The 20,674-nt window shown below is 43.4% G+C and overlaps 2 protein-coding genes across 3 annotated transcripts in view; one reads left to right on the top strand and one right to left on the bottom strand.

The window, feature by feature from the left end:
- The first annotated feature begins 1,358 nt into the window (after window positions 1-1,358).
- On the top strand, window positions 1,359-11,714 carry rnf32 (ring finger protein 32). Of its 2 annotated transcripts, none has more exons than XM_062992881.1 (7): window positions 1,359-1,414; window positions 2,736-2,943; window positions 3,451-3,593; window positions 8,148-8,305; window positions 8,734-8,842; window positions 10,050-10,223; window positions 11,447-11,714. In XM_062992881.1, exons 1-7 carry the CDS (start codon window positions 1,406-1,408, stop codon window positions 11,693-11,695), a joined length of 1,050 nt encoding a protein of 349 aa, XP_062848951.1. In that variant the 5' UTR covers window positions 1,359-1,405; the 3' UTR covers window positions 11,696-11,714. The 2 variants fall into 2 exon arrangements, with proteins under 2 accessions (XP_062848951.1, XP_062848950.1); XM_062992880.1 differs by having other exon boundaries at window positions 8,148-8,320.
- Window positions 11,715-12,923: 1,209 nt separating this feature from the next.
- lmbr1 (limb development membrane protein 1) overlaps window positions 12,924-20,674 on the bottom strand; it is a 37,702-nt gene continuing 29,951 nt past the window's right edge. The window contains exons 14-16 of the mRNA XM_062993729.1: window positions 16,416-16,482; window positions 14,861-15,022; window positions 12,924-14,214 (exon numbers count right to left, since the gene is read on the bottom strand). Coding sequence (XP_062849799.1) covers window positions 14,126-14,214; window positions 14,861-15,022; window positions 16,416-16,482 — 318 coding nt within the window. The 3' untranslated portion in view covers window positions 12,924-14,125. The remainder of the gene's footprint in view (window positions 14,215-14,860; window positions 15,023-16,415; window positions 16,483-20,674) is intronic.

The following is a 20,674-nucleotide window of genomic DNA, read 5'->3' as shown; positions in this document are numbered from 1 at the left end:
CATCCGAAATCTTGGTGTAATTTTTGATAGCAACCTCTCTTTTGACCTCCATGTAAATCACATCACCAAAACTGCTTTCTTTCATCTAAAAAACATAGCACGTCTACGTCCATCACTCTCCTTTTCTGCCGCCGAAACCTTGATTCATGCTTTTATTACATCCAGAATTGATTATTGCAATAGCATCCTTTATGGTACATCTAACAAAATCCTAAAAAAACTTCAGTATATCCAGAATTCAGCTGCTCGCCTCCTTACTCATACTCGCTCCCGTGATCATATTACACCTGTTCTCCAAAAACTTCATTGGCTTCCCGTTGCTCAACGCATTCAATTCAAAATTCTTCTATTCACTCACAAAGCTCTCCATAATCAGGCCCCATCCTACCTCACCGACCTGCTCCATCAGCACATTCCCTCCCGTAGCCTTCGCTCTTCTGAGGCTAACCTACTGTCCATACCCTCTAGGACCAAGCACCGGACCTGGGGTGACAGGGCCTTTTCCATAGCTGCTCCATCTTTATGGAATGCTCTCCCCAAACACCTACGAGATTGTCCTGACCTGTCCAAATTCAAGTCACTTCTCAAAACACCACGAAATAAATGCTTTTATTTTTGCTATTCTTTTTAATAGTTTTTATACTTAGATCACGACAGAAATGTGAAGTCCTAGATCCTAAAACTTGTAAAGTTTTCAGTTTCCTGATTGCATGTGAATCTGTCCTGTTTCTGTCTAATTTTAAGAAATTGTTCTATATTTGTTGTTCTCTCTCATAATTTAGCTAATTTTTAATGAACTGTCTTATGCTGCTCTCTTTGTTTTTATCTTAATTATTCTTGATGTTGATGTACTATTTTGATTTTGTACTATGATTTGTATGGTGTATGTATTTGTTTTGATTATTTGTCTTATGTAAAGCGTCTTTGAGTATCTTGAAAAGCGCTATATAAATAAAATGTATTATTATTATTATTATTATTATTTTAATATTATTATTATTATTATATTATAATTATTATTATTATTATTTTAATATTATTATTATTATATTGTTATTATTATTATATTATTATTATTATATTATTATTATTATTTTAATATTTTTATTATATTATTTTATTATTATTATTATTATGACTATTTTATTATTATTATTATTATTACATTATTATTATTATTATATTATTTTGATATTTTTATTATATTATTTTATTATTAATATTATTATTATTACTATTATTATTATTATGATTATTATTATTTTAATATTATTAAAGGAAAATCGTCCCAACACGTTCCCAGGGTGCAGAGTAGTATGTAGTGCGCATGCGCGATCTGACAGCAGCTCGTCTTGGAAACCAAAGTAATCAGAGTAACCATGGTAACATCACCAGCTTCACCACAATGCTAAAGGTAAATAAAGTTTTTACTGTGGGAACAAATATAAACGTTTAATGTTTTAGGTTGTTTTAAGTTCAGTAGAATTTAACTTTATATCGAGTTAAAATAGCTGTTTAACCAGAGTGTGGTGAATTAATTCTAAGTGTGAATAGTTTAGATAGCGCTAGCATGAAGCCTGCTAACGCTAATGAGAACCTGTATTAATACTCACAATAACATTTATAATCAGTTTAATGCTACACATGTCTTTAAAACGTTTTTTTAATATTAAACAAATTAAAGAGCATTACATTCTACAAACTCTTTATCTATCTGTCTGTCTGTCTGTCTGTCTGTCTGTCTGTCTGTCTGTCTGTCTGTCTGTCTGTCTATCTATCTATCTATCTATCTATTAAAAAACTTTGTTTCTGATTAGCTGGACAGAACTAAATAACAGTAGAACTTTTGTGTTTTAAGTCAGTGAAAGCTCGCTTGACTGTGGACAGTGTGTGGCCTGTGTTTCAACACCTGTGTTTCTGGTGATTCCTTAGCTGTCCAACACTCTATTTCAGAACAAGGACCTTGACGAGAGACCACTCTTCCTATGTACGATTTAATAGATGCGGTCAAACCATCCCCCCTATCCCCCCTATGGGAGCTGCTGGTGGCTCCATAATGGTTTGGGGTTTGTTTAACTGGTGTTCCATGGGACCCCTGGCCCTCCATTTTGGCGAGTTTGTGTCCTGCATTCGTTCTGATGGGTTTGGGCTCTTCTAACACACGTCTAGAGACGCCGAATTACGTTTTGGGTTTTTGGGGTTTTGCAGTTCCCACCTGAGTCACCAGATCTTGATGTGTGGAACATGCTGTGGAACACAGAAATCCCACAACTTGAAATACGACAGAACTGTAGAGCGTTCTGCAGGAAGTTTGGTGTTCATCGCCTACCGAATGTTTCCACAAGCTTGTGGGGTCCATGCCCCGTCGTAATTCTGCAGTCCTACGCTCCCTTAGGGGATCTACCACATACTAGGGCCTCGCGAATCGTCTATACAATCCATGCGTATACAGCGGTACCTTAAAACTCGACCTCAGTCGCTTCTGGGAGTGGCGTCGAGTTTTAAAGACGTCGAGTTTCGAGGTATTTTCTTCCCATAAGGATGTTTGGAGAACCTGTTAATGCGTCCATGGTCCCGTGGAGCTGCAGATATTTTAGTCTCATGTAAAATAATGAGGTTTTTGACACTTAAACACTGAAAATAACATGAATATAACGTTAAAGGGGATATATACTGTATGTATAAGGTATCGCTGTATTTGTGAACGATCAGAGATGCGTGTGCTGTATCCACAGGTTGGTGCTTTTAGACGGGACGGAGGGAAGCTGGCGCTGACGGCCGTGGCGCTGCAGGATCACATCAGCCGGAGCGTACCGAGCCTTCAGCGCCCGTCCGTATCGCACGCCACGCGTCCCAGACCGACACGCCCACGCAGAGAGGACGGAGAGACGGGAGAGGAACAGGAGTACGTTCTGGACCCGGGGCCTCCCCCTCTCACTCTGGGTACGTCTCCAGAAACCCGGGTTTGATCCCCACCGCTCCAATCCACTTTGCCAATCGAACGGCCTTTCCTTTTTTAGGACTAGGTTGCATAAAGCATTAAAAACACCCTCCACCATACTTCACAGTTGGCACTACTTTGCATCCAGACAGGTTTGAATTTTCCGCAGACGCTTTTGTTCACAGCAAATTGATTCATAGTCTAATCAATTGAGGGTTAGGGGCCTTGCTCAAGGGGCCAACAGTGCTGGGGCTTGAACCAACGACCTTTTGATTACAGGTCCTGTATCTTATCCACTAGACAAAGCAAGCTTTAATAATCTTGGTGCTAAATGAAGCAATAAAGCATTCATCATTTGAGAATAGATGTGTTTAGAGCTCTGCTGTCCAAAGGTGGTGTGCTTTATACCACTCCAGCAAAGATGTTTAACAAGCACATATAGATGTCCAGGCGTCCACATACTTCTGGTTTATCCGTACGTGTGTGTGTGTGTGTGTGTGTGTGTGTAGCTCAGAAGCTGGGCTTAGTCGCAGCTCCCCGCAGACGGCTGACGGCGGACGAGTGGACGGAGGCGAAGTCGCGCTCCATACAGGAAGGAGACTCCGCCCAGCCCTGCGCCATCTGCGCCGACGACTTCCGCCTCCAGCCGCAAGTACTCATCACCCACAATGCACCACTCGCTCTTGGAAACTTCTTTTCTAGGGTTATTTTAACTAAACGGGCACAAATGTCCACAGACGCACTCCAAACTGTGCCTGAAGTCTGGTCAGGTGTCCACATACTTTTGGACATCATGTGTGTGTGTGTGTGTGTGTGAAGGGTCAAGATGCCAATCTGGTGAGGAATGCTGGGAAAAGAAAGCATCCGTACGCAGCAACAAAGGCTAGTTACCATAGACGCTTGTGTCAATATTAGCCGGCGTGCGTGAATGCGCGGCTCAGGCTTAAAGCCGCCGTCTGTTTACCGCTCGCCATCGCGCAGGAATTCAGCTCAAATCCCATCAGTCTGGTTTTATCACCACTTAATAAGCACGTCTCATTATCAAGGTTCTGCCTGTAATTACCGCTCAGCTAACGATCGTTTAGCGTCGGCGTGAATCAGCGCCTGTGATCGCGAGCGTGGCGTTACCTGTGAAACCGCGCACGCCGGGCCCCGTCCAATCCCAGCGCCGTTCTGGAAGGTTCTGAGATTTCAAAGCGGCAGAATAATTACGGCCCTAACGTTCCTCACACGCTCGAGAGCAAAACACTCGTCTGCTTTTAATCCGGCCGTCAGCTCGGCTCCTAACGACACGTTAATTATTCAGCTTTATTAGAGGCTTCGTTTTACTTTCATATAGAAAAAACAGGCTTCGAGTGGTGCTACCGGCCTGGATGCACCCTCAGCAGGCTGTTAGACGTGAGGGCGGCACGGTAAAGCAGTGGGTGGCGCTGTTGCGTTACAGCAAGAAGGGCCTGGGTCAAGGGTCCTTGGTGTGTGGAGTTTTGCATGTTCTGTCTGTGTCTGTGTGGGTTTTCTCACACAAGTCCAGATACATGCAGTCAGAAATGATCCTTAGTGTGTGTGTGTGTGTGTATATACTGTATATGTGTGTGTCTGTGTATATGTGTGTGTGTGTGTGTGTGTGTGTGTGTGTGTGTGTGTGTGTGTGTGTGTCTGTGTCTGTATATACAGCGGGGAAAATAAGTATTGAACACATCAACATTTTTCTCAGTAAATATATTTCTGATTGGACTATTGACATGAAATTTTCAAAGTCCAAAAATTAAGTTATGTGTAATAAAGTGAAATGACACAGGGAAAAAGTATTGAACACGCTTACTGAAATGTATTTAATATTTAGTAGAAAAGCCTTTGTTGGTAATGACAGCTTCAAGACGCCTTCTGTATGGAGAAACTAGTCGCATGTATTGTTCAGGTGTGATTTTGGCCCATTCTTCCACACAAACTGTCTTCAGATCATGAAGGTTCCGGCGGCCTCTTCTATGAACTCTGATCTTCAGTTCTTTCCATAGATTTTCAATTGAATTTAAGTCGGGTGATTGACTGGGCCTTTATAGCAGCTTTATTTTCTTTCTCTGAAACCACTTGAGAGTTTCCTGGCTGTGTGTTTGGGATCATCGTCTTGCTGAAATGTCCACCCTCGTTTCATCTTCAGCATCCTGGTAGATGGCAGCAGATTCTTATCAGGAATGTCTCGGTACATTTCTACATTCATCCTTTCTTCAATTATATAAAGTCTATCAGCACCATATTCTGAGAAACAGCCCCGCACCATGATGTTCCCACCTCCAAACTTTACTGTTGGTATGGTGTTATTGAGGTGATGTGCTGTGCCTTTTCTCCTCCAAACATGATGTGTGCTATGACATCCAAAGAGTTCAATTTTGGTCTCATCTGACCAGACTATATTCTCCCAGTATTTTATGTGTGCAGCAAACTTTAAACGAGCTTCAACATGCTTTTTCTTCAGCAATGGAGTCTTGCGCGGTGAGCGTGCATAAAGGCCATGGCGGTTGAGTGCATTACTTATACTTTTCTTTGAAACAACCGTACCTGCTAATTCCAGGTCTTTCTGAAGCTCTCAGCGAGTGGTCCTTGGCTCTTGGACAACTCTTCTGATTATTCTTTTGACTCCTCTGTCAGAAATATTGTGAGGAGCACCTGGTCATGGCCGGTTTATGGTGAAATGATGTTCTTTCCACTTCCGGATAATGGCCCCAACGGTGCTCACTGGAACATTCAGAAGTTTAGAAATACGTCTGTAACCAATACCATCAGTATGTTTTGCAACAATAAGGTTGCGAAGGTCTTGAGAGCTCTTTGCTTTTACCCATCACGAGATGCTTCTTGTGTGACACCTTGGTAATAAGAAACCTTTTTGTAGGCCATCAATTAGGACTAAACCAGCTGATATTCATTTGCACTGATAGGGGCAGGATTGCTTTCTAAATACTGACAGATTTCAGCTGGTGTTTTGGCTTGCCATGCCTTTTTGCACCTCCTTTTCTTCATGTGTTCAATACTTTTTCCCTGTGTCATTTCACTTTATTACACATAACTTAATTTATGGACTTATTTGATTTGACTGCTTTATATGTGTGGATTATTTGGGTTGTTACCAACATCTGGTGAAAATTTCATGTCAATAGTCCCATCAGAAATATATTTCCTGAGAAAAATGTTGATGTGTTCAATACTTATTTTCCTTGCTTTATATGTGTGTGTGTGTCTGTATATACAGTGGTGTTCAAAAAAATAGCAGTCCAACACCGTTAACCTGATAAATCACTGTTTTTAGAAGAAATGATATTTCTACATAGCAAAAAATTTACCTGAAAGTGTAGTAGAGTATTGAAAACAAAACAAACCCAACAATTAGGACGTGCATGCCGTTCATTCTGAGTAATCGAAGCATTGATTGAAAGGGGGTTGTTCAAAATAATAGCAGTGAGGAGTTCAGTTGGTGAAGTCATTCATTCTGCAGAAGAACGGGTGTCAATTCTGGCCCTTATTTAAGGTAGGAGGGGGGCAAATGTTGCACAGGTTGGTCATAGCACATTTCCTTCTGAAATACTGGGTAAAATGGGTTGTTCCAGACATTGTTCTGATGAACAGCGTACTTTCATTAAAAAGTTGATTTTAGAGGGGAGAAAACATACAGAGAAGTGCAGCAGATTATCAGCTGCTCATCTAAAATGATCTCAAATGCCTTGAAGTGACAACCAAAACCTGAAAGATGCAGAAGGAAGCGTGGAACTACTGTTCGAATGGATTGAAGAATAGCCAGAATGGCAAATACTCAGCCAGTGATCACCTCCAGAAAGATCAAGGAACATCTGAAGTTCCCAGTGAGTACAGAAGATGATTAAATGAAGCCGATTTACCAGCAAGAACTCCTGCAAAGTCCCGTTGTTAAGAAACAGACGTCCTGAATGGGTTCAAATTTCCCAAAGAACACATGAACTGGTCCAAAGAGAAATGGCTCAACAACATTTTGTGGACTGGTGAAAGCAAAATTGTTCTTTTTGGGTCTAGTGGCCGTAGACAGTATATCAGACGACCCCCGAGCACTGAATTCAAGCTAAAGTTCACTGTGAAGACAGTAAAGCACGGTGGTACAAAACTATGATATGAGGATGTTTATCATACCGTGATGTTACGTCTATTTATCACATACGAGGGATCATGGATCAATTTAAATATATCAGAATACTTGAGGAGATCATGTTGCCCTATGTGGAAGAAGAAATGTCCTTAAAATGGGTGTTTCAACATGACAATGACCCAAAACATCTTGGTTACAGACAAACAAGATTGAGGTAATAGAGTGACCAGCACAATCCCCTGACCTCAATCCCAGAGAGAACTTGTTTTTTTGAGGCAAAACCCAAAAATGCAGAAGAACTGTGGAATGTCGTCTGATCATCCTGGACTGGAATACCTGTTCAGAGGTGCCAGAAGTTGGTCGACTCCATGCAACACAGATCTCAGAAACAATCGTTCTGCCACTAAATATTAGTTCAGTCATTTTACATTATAGAAACATTTTTTCAGTTTTTAAAGAAAAATGCTGCACTGCTATTATTTTGAACAGCCTAATATTCATTTTTCTTAACTTTCTGTAAAGGATGAACACAAACTGGCTACATTTAGTTAATGTTTTGATTTAGAATTGAAAGTGGAGTATTTTCAGTGCGTTTGCATTTATGGAAATAAAAGTTATTGTAATGACTTTGTGCTTTATTCGCTTTTTTAAAATCACTGCTATTTTTTTGAACACTACTGTATATGTGTGTGTCTATATGTGTGTGTGTGTGTGTGTGTCTGTATATGCGACCCTGACCAGGATAAATGAATGAAAGAAGGTGGTGAGGTCAGACCGGGTTTCCTCTCATTGCTGCTGCAACAGCGACACCTGCTGTCTGCTTCAGGCTCCAGCACCAGTAATAGAGGAGCACGCAGAGCACAGCGTGACCCTCCGTACGCGCTGCGGCTCTCTGTGAGAATCCTTCACTGGCCGTACGTGCGTCTGAGGGGGTGGGTGCTGGTCTGAGGGTCTCTTTATTCACCGTACACTGTTGGTGAAAATGTCACTCCACTATAAAGGCCTGATTTATGGAGGATGCTCAGATGGTTGTCCATCCTCTAGCTCTGTTTTGTTTTAGTATTAATTCATTTCTGTTTGTTCCTCGTGTCCTGACAGGTTCTGCTCTCCTGCTCTCACGTGTTTCACAAGGTGTGTGTGAGGTCGCTGGAGCGCTTCTCAGGCAGGAAGTGCTGTCCGCTCTGCAGGGCGGAGCCGTACGAGGCGCGGGTGATACACGACGGGGCCCGACTCCACCGAGAGAAGTGTGCCGTCAGGTACCATCACTTCGGGTACAATCACTTTCTTCACTGCGTTTGCGACCTTTGGCTGCACGGGTGTCAGAGGAAGCATGTGCCGACCAGCAGCCCTCCGACGGAGGGCTGCTGGTCGGCACATGCTTCCTCTGACACCCGTGCGGCCTCTGGTCACTTCCCTACATAGAGATTCTTATGGAGGAGGTGGGGTGGGGGAAAACAACATAGAGCTTACCGCGTCTCTCCATACGCGATACGGCTCTCTGTGTGGTAACCCAACACTGCCGAGCGATAAGAAGCGGCGTCGCAGTGGCGTGTGGTGATCCGGCTCTCCTCGATCACATCAGAGGTGTTCAAGCACCAGCGCGTTCACCCTCAAGAACCAATAATACATAAATACGTAAGGAGAGAAATAAACGACCTAAAGCGTTTTATCGTTGTTCCGTCAGAATCCAGGCTCGCTGGCGAGGCCACGCGGTGAGAAAGTGGTACAGGGGCGTGACGAAACGGGTCCCACCGAAAGACCCCCGTCTGAGACGCCGATTCTTCGAGGAGAAGGTAAAGCACGCCGTGATTCATCCATCCGTCTGTCCATCCGAACCTAATGCTGCCAGGTGACGAGAAGCGGCGGCGCACGGGATCAGATCAGGGACGTTCAAGCACCAGCGCATTCACACTCAGGAACTGTTAATGACTAAATAAGCAGTCGTCCTTTTTTTCTTTACCCATAAAAACTGCAGGGTCAAAAATATACGGACAGCAGCTTGACTTAGCAGATGCTTTTTCCCCCCAAAGCGACTTACAGCACCGTGAGAGCATATTGTATATGCAACTGAGGGTTAAGGGCCTTGCTTAAGGGCCCAACAGTGGCAACATGGCAATGGTGGGACTTGAACAAGTGACCTTTTGATTACTAGTCCAGTATCTTAACCACTGTGAAGTCAAGGAACTTTGTGTCACGGCCTCTTACTTCCATTCTACTGATCCCGATCGAGTACAGCTGCTGACGTCTCTGTGCCCACATAAATAGGGCTAGTTTGACAGCACCCTTTAAAGTGAAGCCCCCTATTTCCTCCCAACATAGTCGTGTCCGTGTCCAGTTCTCTGATAGTATCGTCCCTCACCGCTGCAGACCCCCTGTCCACAGTCCTGTCCAAACTCTGAAGCTCCTACCATGCAGGCGGGAATCAGAACTGGACCCCGGAGCAGCGGAGGCTTCATATGCACCTAAATTACAAAGTAATAACGTTTAAATGCACCTAAATCCTTCACCCTGTTTAAAGTGTGTGTGTGTGAGGTAAACACACCGGACATTCCTGAGACACACACACACAAAGCCGAGTGTGTTTACATGTCCACCCCACTACACAGTTTCACTCCAGATACACACACACACAGTGTTGACTCAGCTCTATCATGATCAGTAAACAATCCACCTGCTGCACCGTCACACACTCTGAACATTCCTCCATATCAAAGGCTGTTTGGTGAACGTCAGCACATGAATGAAGAGGAGATGCTGTGATGGTTGCCATGGTGACGCCGTGCTCCTCTTCGCCTGACGTATCCATCAGTGACTGTAAGGGTGGAACACTTGTCGCTTCAGGAGCTTTTGATTCATGGTGGAATGAAGGGGGGGTGATTACTTTTTCACACGTCTGTGTATTTCCATAATGGAGGCGGTAATTCTGTTTAATTCTACTGTATATAATTCCACACACACACACACACACACTCACCACTCACACACTGTCCTGGTTCTCAGTTCTCAGAGCTGAACGAGAGGTTGGTGCAGTCCTGCTCCACCGACGTGGATTCGTTCCTGCGTCAGATCGACCTGAGCGTCGCCTCCAGCAGGAGCGCCGTAAGTCACGTCCACGACCAGCACACGACTGTCCGGGTATCAGGGGAAGAGGAGTGGACGCAGGTCCAGGAGAAGGTAACGCCTCACTTATTTAATACAGGAGGGGTGGGAACGGTGCGGTGGAGATCAAGTGTACAAACCAAAAAGAAACCAGGAAACAATCAAAACAATCAAAAACAGGAAACAAACAAACAAATCAGGAAACAAGATCCAGGTAACAAAGAAACAAACAGAAAAAATTAGGAAACAAACAATAATTAAATTCAGGAAACAAAAAACAAACAAAGAAACAACAAACCAGGTAACAAACAATTAAACAAGAAAACAAACAAACAAGCAAATCAGATAACAAAAGAACAAACCTGGAAACAAAAACCAAACAAATCAGCGAACAAAAAACAAACAAACCAGGAAACAATCAACCCCCCCAAAAAACAAGAAAACAAATGAATCCAGAAAACAAACAAAAACCAAACAAACCCGGAAACTAACAAACAAACAAGAAAACAAATAAAGAATCCAGGAAACAAAACAACAATAAACAAAAAACACTCCAGTAAACAAACAAACAACACAATCCAGGAAACAAACCAGCAGGAAACAACAACAAAAAAAACAAGAAACAAAAGAAAACAAAAACCTGAAAAAACAAACAAAATGATAAAATCAGTAAATAAATGTAAAAGTTTCTGTTGTTTGTTTGATGTTTGTTTACTCAGCAGAATTATCACAGTCTCATCATATTAGTTGGTTTTCTGATACACACTTAAATTGTTCTGTACAGTTCACATATTTTCAGGTCTTTAGTCTGATGTAGCTGCTCTAAACCCAGTGTCAGTAGGTACAGTGTTGTTGGGTTTTGATGCTTCCACTTTTCTCCTCCAAACTTCTGGTCACCGAGTCACGGTGCTGATGTTAAAGCTTCCTGATGGACCTGTTTCCTTCACATCCCTGGTACAGAGACCACTGTTCCATGTACCTGCTACAGATGTGTACCCATGATTTTGATCTTGAGGTTTAAAGTTCTGCCTCAGAACAGAGGGTTTAGAGTGTTCAACGGGCGTGGCCGAACTAGACCTCGCGTGAGCTGATGAAGGGAACACCTCGACGCTCCGTCCTAAATGTATAAAGGTGAACCTGGGGCGAGAGAACGCCCGAAACTCCACGTTCTTTCAGATGAATATAAAATCAAAGGCGTGATTCTCATCAAAGAGCCGCTCATCACCGACCCCGATCCACTTTGTCCTTTTTTGGACACGACGTTTGTAACGGCCTCGTGTTTCCGTGTTCTCGTACAGGCGGAGCGGCGAGGCGTCCACGACTGTCCCATCTGCCTGACCCCGCTGAGCTCCTCCTCCAAACCGCTGCTCCTGCTGTCCTGCTCCCACCTCTTCCACCAGTCCTGCCTCCGAGCCTTCGAGAGCTTCTGCCAGGAGGGCGGCGCCACCTGCCCGCTGTGCCGCCGCCTCTACAGGGCCGTCCCTGCTCGGCTCCACAGCTACGACGACCGGCGGCCGACCAGTCATTCACAAAACATAAATAAATAAAATAAATAAATAACATCAAGCTACCAGAGAAACGTTACATTTCTGAAGATAAAAAAAAGATAAGAAGCAAAAACTATGAAAATAAAGAGATAAATATCAATAAATAAAAGAAAATATTTGCACAGAGGATGAAATAAAAACAGAACTGTGTAGAATACAGACACGGGGAGAACATGCAAACTCCACACAGAAAGGACCCGGACCGCCCCGCCTGGGGATCGAACCCGGGGTGACAGTGCTACCCACCAAGCCTCCCTTAGAAAAATATAGTATAAATAAAATAGAATAATTAAGTTTTTATTTTATGTTTATGTGATAGCACTGCTTTATCCTGGTCAGGGTTGTGGCGGGTCCAGTATTACCGGAATCACTAGGCACAATGCAGTAACAGATATCGAACGGGACGCCCATCCATCACGGAGCCAATCATGTCTGTGTGTAAATCACCACCAGGGGATTCGAACCCTGGATCCCAGATTAGTGGACTACGAGTGGCTGAAATAATAATAAAAAGAAAGAAAGAAAACAAAACGAGGAAAACAGGAAGAGAAACATAAAGACGAGGAAACAAAAAAAAGAATGAAAGAAGCGAGAAATAAAAACACTGCATTAAAGCACCAGCGCATTAGCGTACTTCTAGTACATGTTAAGATCACCGCAACAGGCCGCTCAGGTGCCACAGCGGGATCTCTAATACGTCGTATTGAATCTCGGCTCTGCCATCCGGTTGGCTGTTGTTCATCCAAGGAGGGAGCCAGATAGGGACTCCTCATGACTGCTGGCTGTGCAGAGTCGGGGAATAATGCTGATCAGGGTGTGGCTCTCCGTGCACAAGGCTGATCCGCATATGAACTCACCTCGTGTAGGTGAAAAGATGCAGATGTGTCGGAGGGGGCGTGTGTCAGTGCGAAGCTTCTCAGTCAGCAGTAGAGGTGAAGCATGACGCAACCAGGGTGATTGGATACGACTAAATTAGGGGAGTAAATGGGGGGGGGGGTGCATTTACATTCACGGCATTTACTAGACACTTTTATCCAAAGTGCCTTACAGTACTGTGACAGTATACAGTCTAAGTAAGTCAGGGTTAAGGGTCTTGCTCAAGGGTCCTACAGTGGCAACCTGACAGAGGTGGGGCTTAAACCGACCAGTACCTAGTCCAGTACCTTAAGCACTTATCTACAACTGCCCTCGATTGCAAAAAAAAAAAAAAAATCACCACAAAATCCACCAGTTTTCATCAACAGCTTTTATTTCTAACATTTAAAAAAATCTGGAGATGAAAGCAAAGCAGAAAAACATGAATTCTCCTCAGTGTCACGAACAAACGTCCCTCAGACGCGTGGAACTCTGCTCCACACAGAATCGACATGAATACAAAATAGAAATAAAAATCAAAAAGCTTTATTTGTGTTTTTGGTGTGACATTAAAGAGCTGCAAACTTTCATGTGCAAAATTAATGTAAAAAAATTATAATAATAAACAACGAACGAACGAACGAACAAACCAACGTTATTTATCTACGTCTCAGTTTTAATACAACAATCCTTAAACACACACGGTACATTCCGGTTTCACATAAATTATTTTGACTCGAGTTTTAATTTTAGCGTCGCCGCACAATTTAAAAAACTTTAAACTTATTTATTTTAGTTATTTATTTATTTTGATGGTCGCATCAGAGTTCACAGTGAGTTCATCTGGAAAAACCTCGTCCGCCAATCCACACGTTAGCTGTGTGCTGATACTTAGCTCCACAAAATTTGTGGACACCCGACCATCAGATTTAGACATGCTCACTTCCCCTGTGCCTTCCTTCACATCCCTGGTACAGAGACCACCGTTCCATGGACGGGCGTGGCATGAGTGGACTAAAGAGACACCCCGACACGCTGTACCAAATTCATAAAGGTGACCAGGTGACCACGCTACTCTTATATACCCTGCAGGGTCTCCACGTGGTTGTTAGTTCAATTCTCAGTATTATAATGCCTGTGGTTTCAGAACAAAATGCTGGTCATTGATAAGCTGATGACCGGGGGGGGGGGGCGTTTGGTGCCTAAAAATGTATTTTATTATTTTTTTCATTATAATTAATGCCAGTTTTAATCAGGGGTGTGCAAACTTTTGCACGGGAACCACACACACACACGAATGTAAGTGAATATAAAATCCTCCCCTAAGGCATCAGAGGTGAATTTCAGCACAGAAATCAGGACTGTACATCAAAAAAAATCCTATATACAAACATAAATACAACATTTACATCAGGGGGCGCCGCAGGGTCAATCTGCTCCTCCTCACACGTCCGTTTATTCACCAGTCCTCAGGTGGGGGCGTGAGGTCCTTGTGAACTTCCTGCTGTAAAGAACGATGGGACGTGGGACGCCCTCATCTCACCGGTTCAGGGTGAGAATGAGAGAACGTGGCCTTCAGAGAGTCTTCTGGTGTCCGTTAGCTGCTACTTTATTAGTCGGCTCCGGATCAGTGGGACTGGTGGAAAGATTTAATTTATCCAGACCTGAAAATCATAGACAAATACACCCATCAGTCTAAATATTACTCCCCCCCCCCCCCCCCAAAAAAAAAAACCCGTGCATATTTATGTCTGTAGGACCATGTGAGGGTGAGGGATCTATTAGATGTGGGATCTATTAGATGCTGATCTGATGGAGGTTCCTTGAAGTTCACGTGCTAGACGCAGCAGATCTGATCAGCATAAAGACCCGAGGGACTTTGATCAGGACCAGATCGCTAGCAAGGGGTATCGGAAGCGGGCGTGACGAGTTCCCACCCACAGCGGTCCGAGGAGGGACGAGCCAGAGGTGATGATTCTTTTGTAATGTGCCTGGATAAGTGGTCTCGGAACCCTTAGAGAAACGATCACAAGCCCAAGCTCATAGGTACATTTAGTACAGTTCTTACACTGTGGTTCGGTGGAGTCCTAGAGCCTTGGGAACAGCTTTGTAGCTGCAGAGTGTGGCGTAGTGTTCCTGTAGAAACTTTAAGAACAGATTATCGACCGAGGCACAGACCGCGAGCCCATCCGGCTTCTGTAATAATTATAATCGGCTGATTAAAGTGGCACATTTCACACCCTGTCCCAATATTTGTGGAACTGAGGCAATCAGGAGGACGCTGTGTGTGTGTGTGTGTGTGTTACGTACCGAGCGCTTTGAGCAGCTCCTCTCTGACGGCCGAGGTGAACTTCCTCACCAGGCACAGCGTGGTCACCACGGCGAACAGCAGGTTGTAGGAGAGAACGATGTAGAAGTTCCCCAACCAGTTAAAGCGCCCGAAATCACCCAGCAGGTCGAACCTGGTTATTCCTGATATATATATATATACACACATTTACATTTTTTGCATGAGATTTGCATGTTCTCCCCATGCCAGCACTGGTTTCCTAAGGCTAAACACATCCATGTCACGTTTATCTGCCTAGAGCTCCATAATCCCGAAGACACCGGCTACATCTAAGGCTTCCACCCACCATGGACTTTCAGTACTGAATCAGGTAGAAGAAGTTGGCTATTATGCCTGATGGATGAAATGTTCAAGCACTCCACCCCAACAATACTGTACCTACTGTCAAGCTTTAGAACAGAGTCGAGTTAATCTACATTCGTCCTATTATTAAGTGGCTTCTACGCTCCTGTATGAGCTCCCACCACTAGGGGGCAATGTATGCTCGCTGACGTCACTCGTGCTTCACCGTCCGTATACATCCTAATGCAGCGCCCTCACCCTCAACACACTGAAATCCCTCCAGATTCCTCGAATCGTATAATAATATCATGCACTGTAGACGGAGAAATGTGCAAATCCATTCAGATCTTATTCGAGGAACGTAAACTGGAGATCATCCGTCCATCTGTGCTCCTCAGAGACTCCGAAGCCTTTCATGGATGCTGCTTTTGTATGCTGCTGTGTACACCTCATTACGAGCCCTAAATTTCCCCCGTCCCGACTCTTTTTGGAACGTGCCGCAGGCCCGAGATGCAGGATTGGATGAAAATGATCAGACAGAACGTGAAACATCTCAGGTTCGTCCCGTCTGTATTTAAATCAAAGTTAAAACGATGGAAGGGACTCGGTGTTGTTTATTTTATTGGCATTTTTAATCCCGTCCCAACTTTTTCTGATTTGGGGTTGTACACACTTGACCCCTATTTGTTTGAGTTTGTTACTTTCTCCTTATAGAATGGGACTGTGGGCACAAGTACCACTAAGACCGAAAAGCAGAACCGTCTCTTTAAATTTTGGATTTTTGTAGCGTCTTTATACTTTTTGGTGCGTCTTTATATTTCTGAAACGAGCGTCGATAGGTTCCGCGTGTCAGCGGGGGGTTAAAGTCCGAGCTGAGCGTGGAGTTTACCTTTCCCACATTTTAAACACTCCACACACACCCAGCACTGTTCAGGACGTTGCTCACAACACACAACGGTGGGTGGGACCTCATGAGTGTGTGTGTGTGTGTGTGTGTGTGTGTGTGTGTGTGTGAGTGTGTGTGTGTGTGAGTGTGTGTGTGTGTGTGTGTGTGTGCACCGATGGAATTCTGATTCATCCAGTCACTTCTTTTCAGCTATTCATCAAAACAGAAAACATTTCTTCAGCTTTCACTGAGTCACTGAACCCTAACACACACACACACACACACACACACACACACACACACACACACACACACACACACACACACACACACACACACACACTCACCCAGGGTTCGGGACATGACTGGCAGCGCAGAGCTCAGCACCAGGATGGATGCACAGCAACCGATGATCTGCAAAAACACCGTCATTAAGTAATTACTTCATCCATCAGTCAAATGATTCATCAAATGATTCATCACTGCATTAAATGATTCATCTGTCCAGCAAACGATTCATCAATCGGTCAAATGATCCTTCAGTTTGTTCATCAAACGATTCATCAGACCGACAAACGACTCCTTAAGATTCATTATTCATTTCTACAATTGATCCGTTCAGTAGACCCCGAATCATTAAATCACCAGAACGATTCATCATCAAACCAAAATGATTCTTTACTCCATATACACCTCCATCTATACCTCCCATATATACCTCCACCTATACCTCAATCTATATCTCCATATAATGATCCATATACGCATTCATCTATATCTTCATCTACTGTATACCTCCATATTTACCATCTATACCTCCATCTTCACCTCTATCTATACCTTCATATACACCTCAATCTATGCCTCCATCTAAACATCCATAGACACCTCCAGCTACACCTCCAACTGTCTTCATATATACCTGCATATACACCTCCATCTATACCTCCATCTGTCTTCATATATACAGTGTATCACAAAAGTAAGTACACCCCTCACATTTCTGCAAATATTTCATTATATCTTTTCATGGGACAACACTATAGACATGAAACTTGGATATAACTTAGAGTAGTCAGTGTACAGCTTGTATAGCAGTGTAGATTTACTGTCTTCTGAAAATAACTCAACACACAGCCATTAATGTCTAAATAGCTGCAACATAAGTGAGTACACCCCACAGTGAACATGTCCAAATTGTGCCCAAATGTGTCGTTGTCCCTCCCTGGTGTCATGTGTCAAGGTCCCAGGTGTAAATGGGGAGCAGGGCTGTTAAATTTGGTGTTTTGGGTACAATTCTCTCATACTGGCCACTGGATATTCAACATGGCACCTCATGGCAAAGAACTCTCTGAGGATGTGAGAAATAGAATTGTTGCTCTCCACAAAGATGGGCTGGGCTATAAGATGATTGCTAACACCCTGAAACTGAGCTACAGCATGGTGGCCAAGGTCATACAGCGGTTTTCCAGGACAGGTTCCACTCGGAACAGGCTTCGCCAGGGTCGACCAAAGAAGTTGAGTCCACGTGTTCGGCGTCATATCCAGAGGTTGGCTTTAAAAAATAGACACATGAGTGCTGCCAGCATTGCTGCAGAGGTTGAAGACGTGGGAGGTCAGCCTGTCAGTGCTCAGACCATACGCCGCACACTGCATCGACTCGGTCTGCATGGTCGTCATCCCAGAAGGAAGCTGAAGCACAAGAAAGCCCGCAAACAGTTTGCTGAAGACAAGCAGTCCAAGAACATGGATTACTGGAATGCCCTGTGGTCTGACGAGACCAAGATAAACTTGTTTGGCTTAGATGGTGTCCAGCATGTGTGGCGGCGCCCTGGTGAGAAGTACCAAGACAACTGTATCTTGCCTACAGTCAAGCATGGTGGTGGTAGCATCATGGTCTTGGGCTGCATGAGTGCTGCTGGCACTGGGGAGCTGCAGTTCATTGAGGGAAACATGAATTCCAACATGTACTGTGACATTCTGAAACAGAGCATGATCCCCTCCCTTCGAAAACTGGGCCTCATGGCAGTTTTCCAACAGGATAACGACCCCAAACACAACCTCCAAGATGACAACTGCCTTGCTGAGGAAGCTGAAGGTAAAGGTGATGGACTAAACCCAATTGAGCACCTGTGGCGCATCCTCAAGTGGAAGGTGGAGGAGTTCAAGGTGTCTAACATCCACCAGCTCCGTGATGTCATCATGGAGGAGTGGAAGAGGATTCCAGTAGCAACCTGTGCAGCTCTGGTGAATTCCATGCCCAGGAGGGTTAAGGCAGTGCTGGATAATAATGGTGGTCACACAAAATATTGACACTTTTGGCACAATTTGGACATGTTCACTGTGGGGTGTACTCACTTATGTTGCAGCTATTTAGACATTAATGGCTGTGTGTTGAGTTATTTTCAGAAGACAGTAAATCTACACTGCTATACAAGTTGTACACTGACTACTCTAAGTTATATCCAAGTTTCATGTCTATAGTGTTGTCCCATGAAAAGATATAATGAAATATTTGCAGAAATGTGAGGGGTGTACTCACTTTTGTGATACACTGTATATACTGTATATACACCTCAGTCTATACCTCCATCTGTCTTCATATATACCTGCATATACACCTCCATCTATACCTCCATCTGTCTTCATATATACCTGCATATACACCTCAGTCTATACCTCCATCTGTCTTCATATATACCTGCATATACACCTCAGTCTATACCTCCATCTGTCTTCATATATACCTGCATATACACCTCAGTCTATACCTCCATCTGTCTTCATATATACCTGCATATACACATCAGTCTATACCTCCATCTGTCTTCATATATACCTGCATATACACCTCAGTCTATACCCCCATCTGTCTTCATATATACCTGCATATACACCTCAGTCTACACCTCCATCTGTCTTCATATATACCTGCATATACACCTCAGTCTATACCTCCATCTGTCTTCATATATACCTGCATATACACCTCAGTCTATACCTCCATCTGTCTTCATATATACCTGCATATACACCTCAGTCTATACCCCCATCTGTCTTCATATATACCTGCATATACACCTCAGTCTATACCTCCATCTGTCTTCATATATACCTGCATATACACCTCAGTCTATACCTCCATCTGTCTTCATATATACCTGCATATACACCTCAGTCTATACCCCCATCTGTCTTCATATATACCTGCATATACACCTCAGTCTATACCTCCATCTGTCTTCATATATACCTGCATATACACCTCCATCTATACCTCCATCTGTCTTCATATATACCTGCATATACACCTCAGTCTATACCCCCATCTGTCTTCATATATACCTGCATATACACCTCAGTCTATACCTCCATCTGTCTTCATATATACCTGCATATACACCTCAGTCTATACCTCCATCTGTCTTCATATATACCTGCATATACACCTCAGTCTATACCTCCATCTGTCTTCATATATACCTGCATATACACCTCAGTCTATACCCCCATCTGTCTTCATATATACCTGCATATACACCTCAGTCTATACCTCCATCTGTCTTCATATATACCTGCATATACACCTCAGTCTATACCTCCATCTGTCTTCATATATACCTGCATATACACCTCAGTCTATACCCCCATCTGTCTTCATATATACCTGCATATACACCTCAGTCTATACCTCCATCTGTCTTCATATATACCTGCATATACACCTCCATCTATACCTCCATCTGTCTTCATATATACCTGCATATACACCTCAGTCTATACCCCCATCTGTCTTCATATATACCTGCATATACACCTCAGTCTATACCTCCATCTGTCTTCATATATACCTGCATATACACCTCAGTCTATACCTCCATCTGTCTTCATATATACCTGCATATACACCTCAGTCTATACCTCCATCTGTCTTCATATATACCTGCATATACACCTCAGTCTATACCCCCATCTGTCTTCATATATACCTGCATATACACCTCAGTCTACACCTCCATCTGTCTTCATATATACCTGCATATACACCTCAGTCTATACCTCCATCTGTCTTCATATATACCTGCATATACACCTCAGTCTATACCTCCATCTGTCTTCATATATACCTGCATATACACCTCAGTCTATACCCCCATCTGTCTTCATATATACCTGCATATACACCTCAGTCTATACCTCCATCTGTCTTCATATATACCTGCATATACACCTCAGTCTATACCTCCATCTGTCTTCATATATACCTGCATATACACCTCAGTCTATACCCCCATCTGTCTTCATATATACCTGCATATACACCTCAGTCTATACCTCCATCTGTCTTCATATATACCTGCATATACACCTCCATCTATACCTCCATCTGTCTTCATATATACCTGCATATACACCTCAGTCTATACCCCCATCTGTCTTCATATATACCTGCATATACACCTCAGTCTATACCTCCATCTGTCTTCATATATACCTGCATATACACCTCAGTCTATACCTCCATCTGTCTTCATATATATCTGCATATACACCTCAGTCTATACCTCCATCTGTCTTCATATATACCTGCATATACACCTCAGTC

The sequence above is a fragment of the Trichomycterus rosablanca genome, chromosome 4, assembly GCF_030014385.1.
Source record: "Trichomycterus rosablanca isolate fTriRos1 chromosome 4, fTriRos1.hap1, whole genome shotgun sequence".
NCBI classification, from domain to species: domain Eukaryota; kingdom Metazoa; phylum Chordata; class Actinopteri; order Siluriformes; family Trichomycteridae; genus Trichomycterus; species Trichomycterus rosablanca.
This window is presented reverse-complemented; position numbering and strand designations above follow the sequence as displayed.

What these genes read in the sequence shown, in the direction of transcription:
- rnf32 (XM_062992880.1), top strand. An exon ending in GCCTCCCCCTCTCACTCTGG is followed by an intron (nt 2,944 to 3,450) that starts GTACGTCTCCAG and finishes GTGTGTGTGTAG; the next exon opens with CTCAGAAGCTGGGCTTAGTC. An exon ending in GCCGATTCTTCGAGGAGAAG is followed by an intron (nt 8,843 to 10,049) that starts GTAAAGCACGCC and finishes CCTGGTTCTCAG; the next exon opens with TTCTCAGAGCTGAACGAGAG.